This window comes from Carassius carassius, chromosome 14 (assembly GCF_963082965.1).
Source record: "Carassius carassius chromosome 14, fCarCar2.1, whole genome shotgun sequence".
NCBI lineage: Eukaryota > Metazoa > Chordata > Actinopteri > Cypriniformes > Cyprinidae > Carassius > Carassius carassius.
Window position 1 is genome coordinate 7,338,933 of NC_081768.1, and position 20,428 is coordinate 7,359,360.

At 35.9% G+C, this 20,428-nt stretch overlaps 1 protein-coding gene across 4 annotated transcripts in view; it reads right to left on the minus strand.

The window, feature by feature from the left end:
* The window catches only part of LOC132156820 (adhesion G protein-coupled receptor B3-like), a 164,031-nt gene that overhangs the window by 15,898 nt on the left and 127,705 nt on the right, over positions 1–20,428 (minus strand). For all 4 annotated transcript variants that reach the window (XM_059565856.1, XM_059565858.1, XM_059565857.1 and 1 more), the window contains 4 exons: positions 13,716–13,842; positions 11,830–11,933; positions 11,639–11,741; positions 520–670 (listed from right to left, as the gene is read on the minus strand). In XM_059565856.1, coding sequence (XP_059421839.1) covers positions 520–670; positions 11,639–11,741; positions 11,830–11,933; positions 13,716–13,842 — 485 coding nt within the window. The remainder of the gene's footprint in view (positions 1–519; positions 671–11,638; positions 11,742–11,829; positions 11,934–13,715; positions 13,843–20,428) is intronic.

Below are 20,428 nucleotides of genomic sequence, written 5' to 3' on the forward strand. Positions count from 1 at the left end.
GCTCTGAGATACTGAACACAAACCACTTATGATCAGCGTATAAGCATATAAATCTAAAATGTGAGTCTTGTTTAAAACAACTGCCATGCATTGATGCTCACAAGAAACATTTCATGGATACCAATAATTGAATTAATCCACCATCAGTGTGTATCAGAATAGCCAAACTAATAAACGGTTCACATATCTGTCTTTGTCTATCTTCTGTCTTGTCTTTTTCCTCTGCACACAGTAAAACACTGCTATGATGGAAAGAGAGCCTTGTTTGTTGCTAGGTAACTGGAGGAATGAGTGTTAGCTCTTCTGTAATCAATTTGATGTGTGTGTAAAGTGGTCCTGTATGAGAAACCCCCGGGGAGGTATGGAACATACAAAACGATATTCAAAAATTACCCACATACCGTCCACATTTGAGAAGTAAATACCAGCTGAGTGATGATGATGGATTGAATGAAATAGAGACTGGGAGAAAGAAAGAGGGAGAGATGTAGAGATTGTTGTGGAGATCTAAGCACTTACCCCATCCCAAACAGAGGAAGCGTTTCCGGATGAGCCTGGTCCGAACTTTCCCGGTCACGGCCATATAGGACTGCCAAGCTTCTGTCAAGACCCAGCAGAAGGATGCCAGGAAAAAGAAGTGCAGAAATGCAGTTGTCATCGTGCATATGCCCTGTCCATTTAACAGAGAGAGAGAGAAAGAAGAGAAACTGATAAAATGCTTAATTCAAGTTAAGTCTAAATGAGGGTTTTTGGACTGCCAATCGAATTTCGCATTGACTGAGCCTGAGTTTGGGTGAAAAGTACTCAGTTCACTAATTAAAATTAATTAAAGTTACAAGAAAGAAATGTGAAACTCGCTGAAACAACCAAGATTGATAACAAAATAATGGATACCTCATTGCATACACTCTCTTTGATTTTCATGAAATTGTCATGAAAAGCTTGCAACTAAAAACAACAAAGTCACAGACAGAGAGCATGTTTTGCTCCAGGCTTGTCTAGACCATTGTTTATGGCTAGGTGCTTTGATGGTATGTGCTCTGTTGTGCAAATGTGATGGGTATGGATTACAAATTAGACTTCACTTAGTTTTAAACATAAAAAGAAAATAATGGGGTCATCAAGATATTTTTAGAAAAAAAAAATTCTTTATCAAGAATGCATGAAATTGATCAATAGCTCAGATGATCATAGTTACATGACTTGCATCTGCGTGCACACTGTAGTGGCAGAAAAACAAATCTAGGAAATCTCACTGCAATTATAACATATGTGCTCTGGACATTCTCAACACTTTGTCACCAACAGCGATCAGTCAGAGAGATGCCTTCAGCACCAAAACCACAAAACATTACCATCTTTCTCACCAAATGATCTTCCTCACTGAATTTGGCAGTTGATGTGTTTCACGCAAATCTTTTAAGACCGGGATGATCAGCATGTGACAAAAACACCTCTCTCCTAAAACCGGGGTTCCCACCACATTTGACAAACCAGTGTTCCATGAGACTTTTTTTCACATTTACATATTTTAGAGAAGAGAAAAAATTAAGAAAACCTCTACTCACTTTAGAAATTTCCAGGATTTTCATGACTTTACTGGAATTCACCATTTTAAAATTCCCACTCATCCCTAAAGTCAAAGGGTGATGATTGATTGATTAGAAATGTTGTAAAATTGTCTTGAAATTTCATAAAAACTGACTGGTTGATGGGAATGAACAACAATATGTTGATACAGAAACACATCTTTGGTAAATCACATCAAGGGTGGTGTACTTGAAGACAAATCCACCCACCAGCTAGCCACCGACAAGTGAATCTGACAGAGGGAGAACCTGGATGCTCAAGGCATAGAAAAGAGTTTGGAGCATAGCCAACATGAGCCAGAGACAAGCTGGATGGGACATAATGAAGACTCTGCTTCCACCTGCTCCCAGTCCACCTGATGCGGCCAGGGCGAATGCTGTGAAAACGGATCAGCTGGCAGCATGTGATGGAACACCTGATGCTGATGAGCTCTCTCACGCTGCCATAAAACCACAATTCCTAAGTAAAGCAGCTTTCATGAGCTCTCGCACACAACATCTAAGAGGCTCAGTTTAAAGTTCACAGCCAGTGTGCGTCTAAGCCAGACGACCTCCTTGACCTATATTCCCTTTTGCATTCGCTATTACTTGAGTTCGAGAATTAGAAGGACACCATGGCCTACTTGTCTGTAGACAGTTTTTACTTTCACTGTTGCATCGGTTTACATAACACTGTGATAGAAAAAAAGTAAAATGGCCAACACCACTCTCTATCCTCTCTATCAGTAAATCTCTACAACTACTATAAATCTTTACGATACATACAACTTTTGGGTCTTTTTACCATTCTAAAGCTGGGGGTTAGTAATATTTTATTTTATTTTTTTTATAAATTAATACTTTTATTTAGCAAAATGCATTAAATTAATCAAAAGAGACATTTGTTGCAAAAACATTTAAGCAGTAAAACTGATAATTAAACACTGATAAAAATAAGAAATCATTATCATGTTTTCTGAAAGATCATGTGACAGTGAAGATGCTGAAAATTCAGCTTTGCCATCACAGCAATAAATTACATTTTAAAATAATTTAAAAAGAAAGCAGCTATATTAAACTGTATTATTTCAGAATATTACTGCTTTTACTGTACTTTGTTAAAATAATTGTAAGTGTGTGCTTACTGCAAAGCAACAGCTCTTCTACAAAATTGTAATGCTTACATAAACACTTAGCATTACTCCACTGCTTGGAGATACTTTAAACTAGAGGTAGATACTTGAATACATCTTCTTAGCACCACATTTTCAGATGCATTAGCCTCAATGAAGAGCTAAATACATGCAGCAATACCAATCTTTTTCTTTTTTTTTTCGTCTAGGTGTCGGATGTGTTTCGTTCTATTTCCTGCCTAATGATAGCTACTTAGCAAACAAGAAGTGAGGTGATGAGGCTCATGGCACATGCATGTCACCGCAGGACCTCACGGCCATATGGGCCAGTGCTAATGAGTGATGAATAAACACTTATGCCACACAGAGCATAAATTAACTACTATAAATATATAGTATCGATTGACACTCTTAACAAGTAGCTTGTGTGACTGATTTATTACCACCGGGTAAGGGGGCAAGCACAAGCGACAGCCAATATGAATGTACAATAGAAAACTACATGTGACACTAAAGACTGGAGTAATGGATAATGAAGATTCAGCTTTGCCATCACAGGAATAAATGACATTTTTAAATATATTGAACAGAAACCAGGTATTTTAAACAGTATAATATTCCACTGTATTTTTGATCAACTAAATGCATTCGGGTTGAGCATAAGAGACTTCTTTTGAAGGTAGATAGCATCACACAGAGGAACAAGATGCATTCAGATCACATCTGAAGGTATTTGAAGGCACATGACACCAAAAGCACCTAACCTGAGTGGGAATTTGACTTGTATCTTTAAAGTACCAAACGTACTATATCTGTATGCGTGTGGGTTTGCCTGAAGAGCTGGGCAGCAGAGGAAGCACAGCCTCAGCTGAAATCCTGAGTACAAACTGCCCTTTACAAAGGCAAATTGCCGGGAGATATTGAGCGCACTGTGTCTGTATCCATGGCAACAGAGGAAGTTCAGGAGAACAGTAAAGTACAACATAGCTGACGTAAAGGGAGGCGCGCGTCGATGTCGAAGGGCTGATGCTGATGTGCGCTGCTGGGATTCACATACGTGAGCATGAGGCCAGGGAGGGTTCAAGACATTAGCTATAAGGTTTGCGGGTTCATTTTCATACATGGACGTTGACTCTCTGGTGTAATGCTAACTCACTTCAATAAGCTTCTGGACACACGGTTTGAGGCTGATATAGGTTGAAAATAAATAAGCCTATATAATATGCTGCAAATTATGAGAATTATTAAATCACTCTAAACAATGAATGCCTAATGAGATCCATTTATGTATAGAGCTGGGATTTAATTTATGAGACTGCATGTTTGAACACACTAGAGAACTCTGTGCCCATTATGTCAATTCAATGCCTGTACACTTTAATAAAATGCAATTAACTAAAACATTAATGTAATGAATTGAAAGCAACTCACAAATGCATAATAAACATGAATGATCAGATATCCTGCAGGTTCGATTGTGGAATAGCTTTTTTACAAGATGTTTTCTAACAGTTTTGTGGTAATGTTCATAATATATGGTTTACAATATGTGTTTTATATTGTTAATAAAATAATAAAGAAAAAAAAAAGATGCACTGTCAAGAGTCAGATACTTATTCCCTGAATCCATTTAAGTCGTGAGGTGCCTAAAGATTTTATTTCCCTTTACGCATTTGTCATCTTACACTTCACCAAGGGTGATAATTTTAAATGGCGCTGCTCTCTTGGTTTTCAGTTTAAAGGAATGCATTTACATCATTCTATCATATCACTCACACATTGCGCAGGGACCAAGCTGTCAGAAGATATCTATAGAATACTGTGTAACTCACAAAGCTACTAAACTAAAAGGCTTGGGGCGAAAATATAGCCTACCACCCCAGATAATATCTACAGATGCCAGTGTCATAAGTTTGCCAGTGCAGTAGGTCAGTTTGCCCATTAATCTGTCATTAAATATTTATCAGTCAGCTGTTCAAACATGAAAAAGACTGACTCATTTTAACCCAAGGCGAAGTTATAGATAAAACAAATTAGAGCATGTTTTTTATTGAAAGCTATCTCTACAGATCATCAAAGTGGCTGATGTGTCAGAAGCATTCAAATCCTTGACTTTAAGCGAAATGATTTGATCCGTGAGTCATCCGTCACGGCTTCTTATCAACACAGAATCCTTTCATTTCAGATGATTCTTCGAGGGAGCTTTAATATTCTCTTTGAAGATGTGATTAAATGAATCCATGAATAATAATAATAATAATAATAAATAATAATATAGCATAATTTAAGTCATTTAAAAGTAAATAGGTACTGGGAATATGAGGTCACTGCATTGTCCTCTGCCAATGAGATTTTACCAAGTGGAATAAACCTCTTATAATATGAGAGACCAACTTAATCAAATAATGAAACATTAATGTGATTACAAAAGTCATTAATTCACTACTGACATAATAAAAAATAAAAAAAGAAATTACGATGCCTTCTAAACTTTTCGATATCACTTTTAGGTAACAGATTTTTTTCAGACAAATTTTTCTCCAATTTATTTTAGCTCTTATTTTCTAACTGCACTCCCAATGAATCATGATTAACCTTTAATAATAATAAAACATAAAAAAAATCTATGAATAATTCTGGAAATTATTCAACTGCTTGACAGTGACCAAGTGAGATCTATATATATATTCCACCTACTCACTATTTCTTTCTGAAGCCATATGACAGCTTTCTGTAAAGAACAGGCTCAAATCTAAGTTGATGTAGACTGATACCAAAGCTCTGGTAGCAGTGGATGTTTGTAATAGTTCAGCACTTTTCCAGATCAGCACAATGTAAAGCAAGTGTTGATATAAGGCATAGCTAAGAGTCAAACTGACATGATGTTGATATGCAGGCTAATTAAGCCAGACTCATTATGCAACAGAATAGTAAATGCTTCGAATTGTCGCTTTTCCCAAGTCTGGATATTTCAGTGATCCTGCCTTCATTACATTCTTGAATTGTAGCACAATATCTCATTTTAACAACTATTTATTCACACTCTGTCAAGATTATTGCTGGAAATGCTTTTCTCCTCGCCAATTAATGTTACATACCCCTCACATCTACCCTGATACAAACAGCACTCTTCAGCGGTTTGAGCAGGGCTTATTCTGTTTTGACATAAGTGCCTTTCCTACATTAATATTTATGACAAATGCTGCTGTTTCGCCAAGATACGTAAATGTTGCTTTCTATTATTCAACAAGTAAGGTAAAATAAAAGAACTGACATCACAATAGTAGCATCTAAACAATTCATTAAGTATGGCTGCACCAATCTCTGCTTAATAGGAGATGTTTTTAAACAGATATTACAAATAACCACACATAGTTTTCTTCTATAGTTTCCTTCACATGGACTATTACTAATGTCATCGTTTACAAAATGAAAATTCCACAGGAAAAAAACTCAGCGAGGTAAGTACTTTTGAAATTCCAAAGGCTTTTCATCATGTTCAAACATTGCTCGGATCGGTTCTCTCCCATCAAAATCCTTGATGTTTGGGTTTGGAAAGGTGCCGTGGGCTATCCTCAAATCTAGTACTTGAGAAAATAAACAAGTCAGCAGCTGATCAAAAGGAAGTTGCACATAAATACAGACACTAAATTATAGGCTCGTCTTGAAGGTGAAGATTAGGATCATTTTATGATGTTTTTAAGGTCTGGAGCAAAAAGATACCGAAAAATGTTTAGGAAAGCTGACCGTTACTTTTTTTAGAGAACATGTTGCTTTTTCCCTGTCCTGTAAAATCAATATGAAACAAATGCACCCTATTTACTTTTTAATGCACTTTCCTGGTGCATGATTGATCAGTGCACATTATTCAAAAATGTCTTTGAAATCATCTAGCAAAATATAATAACTTCATTTATTTAAACTAATAACTTGGTCTCTGCAACAAATTTCCTTCTTGGCTGACCTCAAAAGAGTTCATACAAAGCTGACTTTTGAATCACAGTTTAATTGCTGGATTTTAATTGAATTGCAGAATAGCAATTAAAAAATTATCAAGTATAATTAAAAGTATAATAAAAAGTACAAATTCAAAATTCAAATTTTAGTATTCGAAATTCAAATAAATTCATATAACTGTATAAAAAGCTACGTTTGTCAAGAAGACATGTCATGTTGGCATGACAAAGCCTTGCCTACGATTCTGAAAAGGTTTTAAGACTAATTAATGTATATGTTTTATGTATTCTAAATATTAATAGGATATTAACAGCGGCTAGTGCTGAAAAAGACAGACAGACAGAATAATAGAAAATAATAGGATAGGATAGATAGATAGATAGATAGATAGATAGATAGATAGATAGATAGATAGATAGATAGATAGATAGATAGATAGATATAGATAAGACAGACAGACAGACAGATACTGTGGCTGCCAATTAAATGATCCAAACTCCACTCGGATCATTGAGGGCTGACATACCTGAAAAGTCTCCTTTAACACTTCTTTTTTTAAGTTTGACTAACATTAAATTGAAAGTAAAAGTAAAAGTGAATAAAATCTGGTTCATTTAAATCTGCCATTTCATTTCCACTGACAGCTACTACATACTGGCACTCGGATACTTCACAACGCACCACTCGATTAAATGGGACCTTTTCATGCAGCGAGAGATAAGAGGAAGTCTCGGAGCACCATTTAATAATCCTAGAGCCCTGACCGTCTGATTTTCTTAAGAAAACTACAGCATTGACCGTATGTCTTCAGCTCTCATCTCCACATACACTAGCAGAATACACATCGTAATTTCTCATGGGTCTCTTAAATGGTCTATTGCACAAAAAAAAAAAAAAAAAAAAGTTATTGACTAAAAAGTGTGCTACATTTCAGCTGAAAAAGCTCCTTTATTAAGAGCAGGTTTGTATTGAACGTCTATCAGAGGTTCCTATCCTTTGCTATTTGTTGCATTTTCTTGTATTTTAGTCCAAAAAAACCCCTGTTTGATTCAATAACAACCCACAATCCAATAAAAAACGAGGTATAAGCATGTCTACTTTCATAGCTGCCATTAGTAAAAGCTTACGAAGATCCACACACCAGAAAAAAGAAAAGCACATTTTAAATTACTGACAGGGGACTAAACTGTTGTCAGCGCCTTAATCATTTCGTGGGAGGATAACAGAAATGCTTTACATCTTTGATGCAATGAGGATGTCAACCCTTTGTTCCACATACACACACAAAAAAAAGAATCATTCTATACTACAGATTTTGCTTATAATGAAGGTTGTGGATAGGTCAGCGTCGTTTCATTTCCAATTCACAAATAGAAATGCATATTTGCACTCATTTGGGAAAAATGCTGAACCCTCCCTCATGCTTAATGTAAAATGATGTGGTGTGGAATTAAAGAAGAAGATGGCAGTGTGTATGATCAGCACTGACAGGCCTTCAGTTCAGCTCAGCATTTGGAGAAGCCGCAGGCTGAGTGCTTGCATGACCATCACGTCATATGTGCGACCTCCATCTGGAGGCAAAAACCTGCAGCCTCTGAGACACGTATACATCTTCCCCACCAGTGTGATGAAGCAGGAATTACTCTTAATTGCTGCTTTAGAGCGTGGCAAATGGCTACAAAAAGAACTGGCAAGACAGTGACACACTAGAGAATGACATTTTATTGTCATGGTAGCACAGACACACTGACCATTTAAAATGCTGTACTGATGCCTTAGATGTGAATAGAGCGGAGGTCCAGATGTAATTATGGTCCATTAATGGCAGACTGGACCTGCTGCACTGCTGTCATCAAGACTTTTGTGCTGTACGTTGTTAGAATAATGACGCCAATAATGATACACTGTACCACAAAAAGCCAAAGCAGATGCATGTATAATATAAAAAAAATGTAAATGGCATGTTTAATGGCAAGCAACCCACCAAAGCTCTGTTCCAAAACCTTAAGGCATTGTAGGCATGCTCCCAAACTCAAAAGCTGTTCCAAAATCTAGGCAGCAATACTATTCTGACTTCTAACGTATCTAATTTTGGCTACATTCTAAAGACAGTATCACATATAGTGTTCACGAACAAGGCACCGCAATGAGCTTAGTAAAGATATTCATCCAACGTGGTGGATGAGTGGAAAGAAACTAAAAAGCATTCATACAAAATAGTAAATTTTACACTGTGCAAAGAAAAAATATTCAATAATTAATGTGAGTAATGTACTGTACATTACTTAAATTAATTATTGAGTACTTTTTCATTGTACAGTTTTACATTCATAAAAGTGCTTTTAAACTAAGCCTCTGTTTTCATTGTTTCAAAGATTGTTTTAGAATAACTGAGTCACTAAAATATTAAAAATGGAGAGAACACTTTACTGCATGCTGCCAAGTCTTCTTTTTTTTAACAGGAATGATCTGTCTTACAACCAATCTATACATTAAGAGGCATTGCTGTTTAGATAAAAATGACGATTTTGGAAACTGACAGTGTATGGGACTGTCCTACGTAAATGCCTGAAACCATCTAGTTGTATGATAATTGATTGATCTATTATTTTGTTCATTATTTAATAATGTTTTTTAATTAAATAATAAACCATTTGAATAATTTCAAGTAACATTGCTATAAAAAGAGAAAAAATTGGCCTTTTAAAACGTTTTATAGAGCCAATAAACAGCTTAATTAAAGCCTTTCTGTTTGTCCTAAATGCATGCTTTTATAACCCATTCACCCTCAAGGTGCAGTCAGAGAAACAACAGTCAATCATCCCACCAGGTTTTGGAACGGAGCTAGAGTCAATGTCATCTTTTGATCCATTTACTGTAGCAGGAAATTAATTTGTTTTAACCTTGGGAATTCACTTCCTTCCATCCCAGAGCACTCGTTAGAATCAGAATAGGAAAAGCTCATGCCTTGTGCTGCCTGTACCGAAATGTCCGACTGTGTGACTGAGTAATGTGTGATTCCCGCAACGCCGGTGACTCACTCAGAAGCCCTATCTGTGTGGGCAGCGTAGGAATAACGTTCCACTCTGTGTAAACCCTTCTCTGATGATAACCAAAAACCACCAGCTGTGCTAGTCCTGACAAGCTTGTAAGCAGTGAGAAATCAACCTCTTTTATCTTGTTTACTCAAACGAGGGCAAATGAGCGTCGTTTGTAAGCGTGAGAGTGAATAATTAATCTTTGTTCTTCCGAAGTTCTGCAATTTCCCATATCCAATCATCTCTGATGTCGAATTTGAAATGGTGAATGTGAGAAAATTTGACTCTAGGATCCACTGATCTGGATCAGCATCTTATAATTACATCTTGAATGACTTATATACACCATCTCCACACTGTGAGCTGGAAGAATCATTTTCAGCGTTTTAACTGGGAGCCCATTTAGTCCTTTTTTAAAACTAATTGCAGATTTGTAAAGAGCTTTAAAATGCTTTCACCCTACCTGGAACCCTTCCTGAACTTTAGATGTTCCATTCACAATGGCACCAAATGTTCATATTCACGCGGGCTCCGGATATTGCAAAGAGACTGTTATATAACTGAACCATTTGGACTGTGAACACTAAAGGACTTTTGCTTCACATTTACTGTGATGCATATCTACTGATCCTCATCATATACAAGATAAATTTTATTTGAATAATGCAATGTATCAAACAGACGATGCTCAATCTCTGCTTCCCTAACTGAACAGCATCTTCGCTCAACCAAAAAACCTGTTTGATGATGAAAGACTGCTTAGTCTTTAGGGAAGCTGATTACTTGGAAAGAGGTTAGGACAGTTGGGATTTTGACATTAAAGCAACAGAACTGCTGCATGTAACAATGTCACTAATTCAAAAGTGCATTTTTGGTGTTTTGTCTCTTATTTGAGGAAATACATATATGTGGTTTATATAGACACAATCCTTAAGGGCTTCGGACCTTTGTCTGTCCATTTTGCATTTTCATTGTATACTTCAGAATGCAGCCAGCTGAATTCTGGCTAATGTATTTAGTGGCTCAGAACATAGAGGCATCATCATCATTTCTCCTTGGCATTGGACACAGAGAAATGGACTCATTCGCTAAAAATAACTTCTGTGGCTTGTGAAGCACTAATTTAAGACTCATATATAATCTAGTATGCTGATAAACAATGGTGAGAATGCACAGAAGAAACCATTTTGTCTCACATATTTCAAATTAACAATACCAAATGCAATCATAAAATAAATTGTGCTTCTTTAGCTCAAATAAAAATCTTCTAAATACATGCCTTTAAAAATAAGCATCCGACTCATATAGGTTCATTTTAAAATGATCGACAACAAGTAATTCATTAGCAAGAAGTTGCAAAATGAACCTAAACTGTTTCTTTGCACAAATGTAGGGGACCAGTGTCTAATCAGCATGTGAGTATGAAAATATAATCATATCAAAATATTTACAGTACATAAATTGCTTACCACAATAAAAGAATGCAATTTGTTCATACCAACACAATAATTTAGCATATAACAGAATATGTAGCTCACTACACAAAGACTCGAACATCTGGATAGGTAGGTAGGTCACTTGCGAAAAATTAGGCCAGCCAACTTGAATTTAAGTAAGTCACAATGCCTCAAAAAGAGGCATTAAAACAATCTGGTTCGGTGGTATGATATACAAACAGCAGACAGAGAGATCTCCACCTCTTGCATAAACCCTGAAATGTCTAGATAGGCATAATATTAGTGCAGAAAAGCAGTCTGGCATTCAAGACAAGCTTGCAAAATCAGCCCACACGCAAGCCGAGGAATAAATATGAGCATCCAGACTGGACATTTTGTTCAAATACAAATCAACATTCATTAATACTTGGTGGCCTATATCGAAATTTCAATCTAATCTGGCATTATTCGAGTAAACACACTGGAGGTAAAATGTAAAGATTTACCGCATTATGTGTCTGTGTCTGTCCAACTAGGATCAGGATGTTGGAGCAGATGATTGAAAGGCAGAAATTGATCAGAATGATTGATCTCTCCGACCTGATGTACCTGAAAACAAATTGTTGATTAAAGTTGCATCCCTCAAAAAGTGCAAAGTGCATTATTTGTAAAATCCCTTTTACGTCTATGCACTTACCTCCATAGAACTGCATACACCACGGTCAGTGTGATCAAGGCCAGGCAGGAAAGACCACAGCCTACTATTAGTGTCACAGATGGAACCCCTGAGTACTCCATAGCCTGTGAATGGCACACAAGAGCTTCAGTGAGCGATTTTCAAACCCTTGTACCACTAATAAAAGCCCATTTCAGTGCCTGGTAATAAAGCACATTATAGGATGCTTACCTATTGCAGGAAGGCCATTTACACTGTCCAATATTAGAGGATTAAAGGACAAGCTTTTTTTTTTTTTGGTCTGTAATTCACCCCCCCCCCCCCCCCCCTCTATTAAATCTCCACTTTACATGAATAAAATGTATTTAGCCTCCATTCAAATACACAGTACTTATTATCAACAGGTCGGGGCTTAATGCCACAAAGCATTATTAACTAAAATACATAATCTCTTTTAAAGCAAGTCAAACTATTTAGAGATCATCTTTGTAATTGCCCTGGGAAGGTATTTCCGGACATGCAAGAACAGCTTCTTGAATTGGAAAACATGGAAATCTTCAAAACTGAATGTTAATGTTATATTCTAATTAAAACTAAAATATGATAACACTGCTGTCATCAATTCATCATGCAAAATAATGGTATTATTAATGCACACTCAAGAGTGAACAAACAGGCAATGCTTCTTTGAAAAAGGTGATTGGGTCTTTTAACTGTAGGGCAAGCCTTTTATGTATTTGTCAATCAAAAATGTAATTGACTCTAACTAAGGTTGAACCTTTGCGGACATACTGAGTGTTACAATTTTTCATATACTTTTTTTAAATGACTGGACTGTTCCAGTGCTTATACTGTCTCTTGTACTGTTGTTTAAATGACTGTAGGGGAATCAATGGATGCTGACCATCATTTTGAACACAATTTAGAATACATATGGCTACCTATCATTTTAAACTATCACTTGTATTATTTGCACAGGCCTTAACTAAGCCCTCACAATGCACATCCAGTCCATTTATTTTATGCCTTTCCCCCCCACAATTCCATCTGACAACCCCCCTCAATCCAGTTCCCAGGAGTCACAAGTCACTGTGACATATCAGCTGTGCATTGCAATGATACGAGTTATCAAACTTTGCCCCTGCTGCATCATTGAGACGCAGACAACACCATCATTTTCACACGGGAGCCATTTATTCACTGACTGGTCACATGGGCAGAGAAAAAATGGCTGCCTCTTACTCTGTAGGGTAAAACAGCCATGTTTGCTGTTTACTGAACCCACTAGTAAAGAGACAACAGCTGATGGCTGATAGTAAAGCATATATAAATGTTTAGAGCAATTTACAGCAAAGGCAAAGGAAAGATTAATATTACACATTAATCTAAGACAGTGAACTTAATAAAGGAGGAAGCCATTATTACATAATATGAAAGCCATAATTTTTTATGCACAATCCTGGTATATCTACATAATATCTCACAGGAAAGAAGTATTTTATTAATGTAAGTAGCAAAATAAATACTGAAATTGAAGAGGCCAGTGCTGATGCTCCTCAAATGTGAACACATATACAAATACACACATACAAATGCGAGCATGTACAAATGGTTTGAGCAACATTTAGGAAAGGTAAAATGGAGATTATGATGATAAGTATTACTTTTTATTTTAATAAATGTGTAATGACATTTACTTAAACAGGATATTCTGAGCTCTCTCTCTCTCTCTCTCACACACACACACACACACACACACACACACGCTTTGCACAAGAAAGATTTCTATCATAATCAAACATTACATAATTAAAGTAAATTATTAAACATCCATCTGATTACAACCCACATTTTAATCAATACAGCATCCCTCGAGATCCCCCGCAGAAGACAATTCCAATACTTACTATTTCTCTGGGTTGTTGAGCCAAAATGGCGAAGGTAGATACCCGATCACATAAGCATTTGGTGTGGGATGCATCGGTGAGCACAGTTCTGCATCCTTTAGAGCTCCAGCTGCCCCAAGAATCGTTCCTACACAACACAGACAAGATTAAATCGCGTTAACAAGCCTTTTCTCTGTGAACCCGTCACTCCAAACCCTCTTCACTGCGCTCTCATCTCATCCAGTTTACTTCTTACTTAAGCGACAGAAAGTAAACGCAACGCATTTTTAGTGCTGATCGTTTTGAGTGCGACTGAAGCGCTGAGGCTCTGGTGCTGAAAGACTCGCTGCTCACAGATACACTCACACCACATAACAAAATAAACCCGAGCCTGCGATTCCTTTGACGCCTCTCCTCTAGTTTTGCTTCAGGTTTCTCTAATCGTTCTCTATCGATATGTATTTCCACTCACTTTTCTAATTAGCGCCTTTTGGACGCTTTCCTTTCCTCAGTCAAGAAACAGCGGACGGCATCAGATTGATACTCTCTTGCCTCCTGCCTCGCGCTGCAGCGGAGGGGGGAGATGCCTCAGAAATAGTCCCCGTTTCTTGTTCGTTCATCCTGATTTCGGCGTTTATTCGCAAATATCTTAAGTTCATCTAATTTTATAGCATTTGATTTCACAATATGCTTTTCCCGATACATAAACGGCAGGGGAAAACGGAGCTTAAACGTTTACCACCCCGTGAAAACGGGCTGGATGGTAGCAGCCAATTTCTCCTTTTCTGGCTAGCAAAATGATAGAATAGACATCTCACCAATTATTAATGCTTACACATCTCGGCTGATATTGCAGTGGTAACATCTAAAGATCGGGCTGATATAGCTTACTTAACTTTGCTGGATAATAAATTATTCAAGGCCAAAATAATTAAATAAGTTATATGATAATTAAATAAAAAATAATTTAAATAAGTTATATAATGATAACATTGCTTATCTTGTGTAAAATATTCATATTGAATCTCTGGTATAACAAAATCAGTTCATAATCATAATTGGTACAACAAAATCATAATTAACCAGTTGAATACAATCACTGTAGTATAAAAGCAACACTGAATTATAGTTGCTTCAAAAGATGCATAACAAACACAGCCCTTTTCCGGAGGCTGTATGAAATGACATCCTAAGGAACTTTTCCCCAGACTATGAGGATCTCCATAATTAAACTGCAGCAATTGCTCTCTTTTTTAAAGGTTTAATTAAGCTTTAAAACTCACACTTTTTTATATGCATGGATAAAAATGCATAATAACTTTCATTTAAAGAGTGTCATGCATTATATAATAGCATATCTTTCATATATGAATATGAAATATATTAATATTTCATATATGAAAATGCATGATTCACATTAAAATTTCATGAAATTTCTAAGTAACTGAATGTAAATTAACTAATGAACTGTAATGATCCAAAAGCATTTCATGCATAGCAAATGTCTCTTGGTTTTGGATCATATTTAGCTCTAGATACAGAACAGTATGTGTACAACATAAATCAGGTTGGATCGATTCTCTCATGGAAGACGGAGTGCTGCCCTGTCCAGTGCAACAGCAAGCCAATAGCGACTGACTTCAGGCGTTTATTAGGACGTTGTGGAATAGACTGTTGTGGGTTACTGTGTCAGCAAACCAATTTGATTTGATACACTCAATATGCAGTCAATTCATCTGATCACTGACTGTATGGCATTAAAGAACCAACATTACCTCATCATAACTATCAAAACAAAACGTTACTTTGGTAATTCCAGTTTGCATGGCTTATTTATGGAAGTTCTACCAGAGAAAGTTGCATCTGTTCTCTTGTTACTCGGTTTTTCTGGTCTGGGAGGAATTTTAAAGACACACAGTCTGTGGAGGAGTCAGTGGGTGTATAAATTACGTTAGGCTCAAGATAGGCTTGGTTTCTAGGCAATTGTACGAGTAGAGACTAATGACTTTTAATAGCCAAGATGTGACGCTGTCCATGGTACTGAATCACTACATTTAGGCTAGCAGAATGACACTGTAATCAGATTTGAATACAATTCTGACATTTGGGGATTTGTCTTACTCTTAAGATTATTCAATATATCCTTTATATTTTATATCAATTGCACTGTTTGGATGCCAGGTAACTGGAAGTAATGCACTTAATATAGGAAGCTGTGTTCTTTGAACTGCTGGAACATTGCAATCAGTGGTCTATTCATGTCTGCTTTGCAGTTATTTTCGGACTGTTCATTTTATACATAAGCCTAACAATAATACTTTAAAGGCACTTTCATAATGCAACTCAGCATACACCTAATTCAGTGTAATATGAAAAAAGTAGTAGTACTGTACACCTGACAAAATATACCACAAATGCTCATAAACCACACATCTTTAGTCCTTGATTCCAAAATCAAGAAAATTATATTTTATAAAATTGCATTAAACAAATTTAGCAACAAACATCCTCATAGCATATAATGTACATTGAAAACAAGCAGTTATTGAAATCAAGCAGTTATCAGTTGCATAGCACTAAACATGTTGTTTACTTTTTAATAATTCCTCCTGATGTAGTTTTTCTTCAAGATGTGAACAGATATAAAAAAATATATAATAAAAAATGATCCATAAATGTATAAAACCTTTTAAATTCAATTTTAGGATTTTTAACAATTTTGCCATATTTCTACATCCATTTTTTAAACATCACAACTTAATTTTAAATATAATAGCCCTGTTATGTGACAAATTAATTTTTTAAAGAGCAAATATTCCATGCACTCTCTCAATTAATGCAAATTAAAGTTCATAAATGGTCATACTTATTATAAAAAATACACTGATTTAAATTACAGTTATACTGAGTACTTGTCACTTGCAAGTCAGCTACCCATAAACCAATACAGACTCTTAATGCCACATAAGGTCATAAAAATTTATACAGATTCTGTGATTCTGTATTTCTGCTACCCATTGGATAAATGAATGAATGTTTAAGAAAAGTAGATTTGAATATGAAAGAAAAGTCTCATAAGACTACTCTTAGTAAAATAGCCAATGGCAAGCCAATACAAGACCTTTGCTGTTCCAACCATCACTTTTATCCCTTCTGAATATTTCATGCCAAGTATGGCCCTCCTGTGATTTTTCATACATGCAAAAATTGATAGAGTTGTGAGTATTCAAGCAAGAATCTGCATGACCGATGCAGAGTTAAGCAACATTTTGCTTAGAGAGAAAGATTCTGCTTTTAAATCAAGGTAACGTATAATTTTCACAGTGCTGAGACATACAGTATACCACACCTTCCTGATAGTTTCGGAGAAACTGCTAATCAGTTGCGCTGGGATGGGGAAGAAATACTTTGAATCTGATTATATACAAATGCTATCATGAAGCCATGTTTAGGATAATGTAAGCCATTTAAGTGAACAAAGCTTATAAGCAAACAGGATTGTAATGGTGAGTTCAGGTATTCACAACACATTTTCCTCAATTTTTCCCCAGTTACTCATTACCATAATTGTTTTTTTGTAAAACAGTGCCTCAGTACACCTACTACTTTCTTGCAAACAATGAACAAGCTTCATTGTTTTTCCTCACAAATACAGTGTCAATGGCAATCAACAACATGCATCCAAGTATACATGAATAAGAAATCCAGTCTAGACACTTAACCTCAGTTTGTCCTCCAACCTCATGTTTTTCCAAACCTTTCGTGCTTTCTTGAAACGCAAAAAAATAAATACAATACACTATGCCGGTCCTGTTTTCCATTACAATGAAAGGGGAACTAAAGCTTTCAAGTGTCAAAAGGATGCAGAAGCAAAACTGGTTCTTAAAAATGGTGCTATATTTAAAGTTTTTGGAAGTCATATTATTCCCTTATCTGAAGAACAATACAAAATTTAAGTCGTTATACACAGATAATCTTCCTCCAGTGAGCTGGTAACCACAGCAACTGGATAATTGATTCACTGAGAAATCAAGAATTAGATCAGTCTGAATCATGACCAAATAATTCAGACCAATACTGAAATGGGACTTAAATAATCCTTTGGAAAGATTCAGTCTATTTTTGAATCCAAGCTTCTCTCATAAACATGTCTTGGAGATCTAGAAACAACAACAACAACAACAACAAAAAAAGAATATATTTATATAGGAATATATTTTGTTGACAGTTTACTCATGCTTAGGGCATTCGAGATGTAGATGAGTTTATTTCTTCATCAAAACAGATTTGGAGAAATTTTGCATTACATCACTTGCTCAGTGGATCCTATGCAGTGAATGGGTGCCATAAGAATCAGAGTCCAAACAGCTGCTTAAAACATAATAATAACTCCGGTCCATCAATTAATGTCTTGTAAAGTGAAAATCTATGGGTTTGTAAGAAACAAATCCTCTATACCGATTATCGGGATTTTTTTATCAGCTGTTTGAACTCTCATTCTGATGGCACCCATTCACTGCAGAGGATCCATTGGCGAACATGTGATGTAGTGCTAAATTAATCCAAATCTGCTCCCATGAAGAAACAAACTAATCTACAATTTGGATGGCCTGAGGGTGAATAAATATTCAGCTATTTTTTAAAACACGTTTCCAAAATAAAGCTATTGAATGACTTCAGGACTTTTTGTTATGCTTTCTTAGTGCTTCTGTGGAAGCATGACAGGTTCCTAGACATTTTAAATAGATGGAAATGAGACTATCACAAGTCATACAAGGTTTAGAGCAACATGAGTGTGAGTAAATAATGAGAGTATTATATTTTTTATGTGAATTAGTCCTTTAAATGTTCCACTCTGCCTGAACCCGTGATGTCAGAGGTTAAAACCATGAAATTTCTCATTCACACTGAGCTTGTATACACTTGCGTATACATAATGACTTCCAAGAAGAGACGCATAGAGTTATGATATGAATGTCATTGAAATCAGCAGCTGTTTTCCCTCGTTTTTTTTAGAAAATCTCTTGGGGCTAATTAAAATTGCACCTCAAAATATGCACAATCATGCTAAAGAGAGCTGATAGAGTTGTGCATTTGTGTTCTGTAATTGTTTGCTTGCACAGGCCAATTTTGATTTTGTGCAAAGAGTAAACACGCTAACAAACAAATTTATTAACGAACATGCGTCCACATAAATAATCATGCAAACAGATTAGAGACTTAACAGCAAATTAAGTTAAATTTATCATGAATAGGCATGAAATCCACATAATTTGAGCCTAATAAGAGCGACTCTCTTTTAATAGCAAATATGAAGCCTGTTTATATTCTTGAGTGTTTTGGGGCAGAGACCCCTCCCTCTTTATAAGCCGCATATAATAATACCACAGGGCTAAAATCCATTCCAGTGGCTCAAATTACTCAAGGGGGCAGACTCGGGTGGCCCTTCATTCAATGAAAATTGAATTTGATAAATACGATTTCTCTGTGTTCTTATCGGTCACCGCACAGAGGTCTGGCTCATACTGCCTCAGAAGCACCATGTAATTTTCATATTTGAAGATGATTAAGATTAAATAAAAGCCAATTTCAATTTACAGCATGGGCCAGACAGGACTAAATAAGTAAATAATGAAATGACTGGGATTATACAGATATCATATAACTACTGAGAAACATCATAACAAAACATAGGGATAATTTACCAGAAACTCAAAATTCTATCATCTTTTATTCTTATGCAGTTCCAAACATGCATTACTTTTTTGTTGTTGTTTGTTTTTAATTTAATTGCATCGGCAAAAAACTTTAGGCTACTTTTAGGGTATTGTTATAATACTTTTCTAAACTTGACACTCACTGGACACTAAGAGAGAATCTTGTATGGAAATAAAATATTTAATAATACTACATGAATATGACAAAGGAAAAATAACAGCACATGACATGGTACACACAGTACTAATTTACTAATGTAAATAAAACTTGTTAGCATTACAGACATCTCTGTGTGGCCAAACCTGACTCCCATTTATAGAAATCATCCCTTCAACAGAACCTGTCTCTGCACAGCCTGGCCAAAAGAAATACATGGTTTATTAATTGCACGCTAAGGGAACAAAAGAGAAAAGGCTGCCAAATCCAAATGGACCAGATGAAAAGCAAAGACAAGACGGAATATCTCTATAGAGGGTCTACGGGCTATAGTCACAATCACGAGTGACAATAGAGAATATTAGATCCACCACGAAATCCATCAAATCCATCTAGACAAAGAGATTCTTTCATAGTAATTTAATGGTCATGGTAATTTAGCGGTTAAAGACCTGAGCCCAAAGATTTTAGGTTTAATGATAGTAAGAATCGATCCATGAACCATCACAATTATGCCTAGGGGGATCTTCCATGCAGAAAATGTACTGTATGTCACTTTAAATAAGAAAACCAGTTCAGAATGGCAAAATCTCCATAAAATATTGGTCCACCAGTGTTTATACTTCCTGTGTCGTGTATTAAACTTGTTTCTTTGGTTCAACAGGCATACTACCATCCAAGAGTTCAGTCAGATTGTTTTTCATAGATATTTTTGAAACAAGTCTTGAAACTCAATAATTTTTCTTTTATGCCAAAAATCAGTAGGATATTAAGTAAAGATTATGTTCCATGAAGATGTTTTGTCAATTTCCTACCATAAATATATCAAAACTTAAATTTTGATTAGTAAAATGCATTGC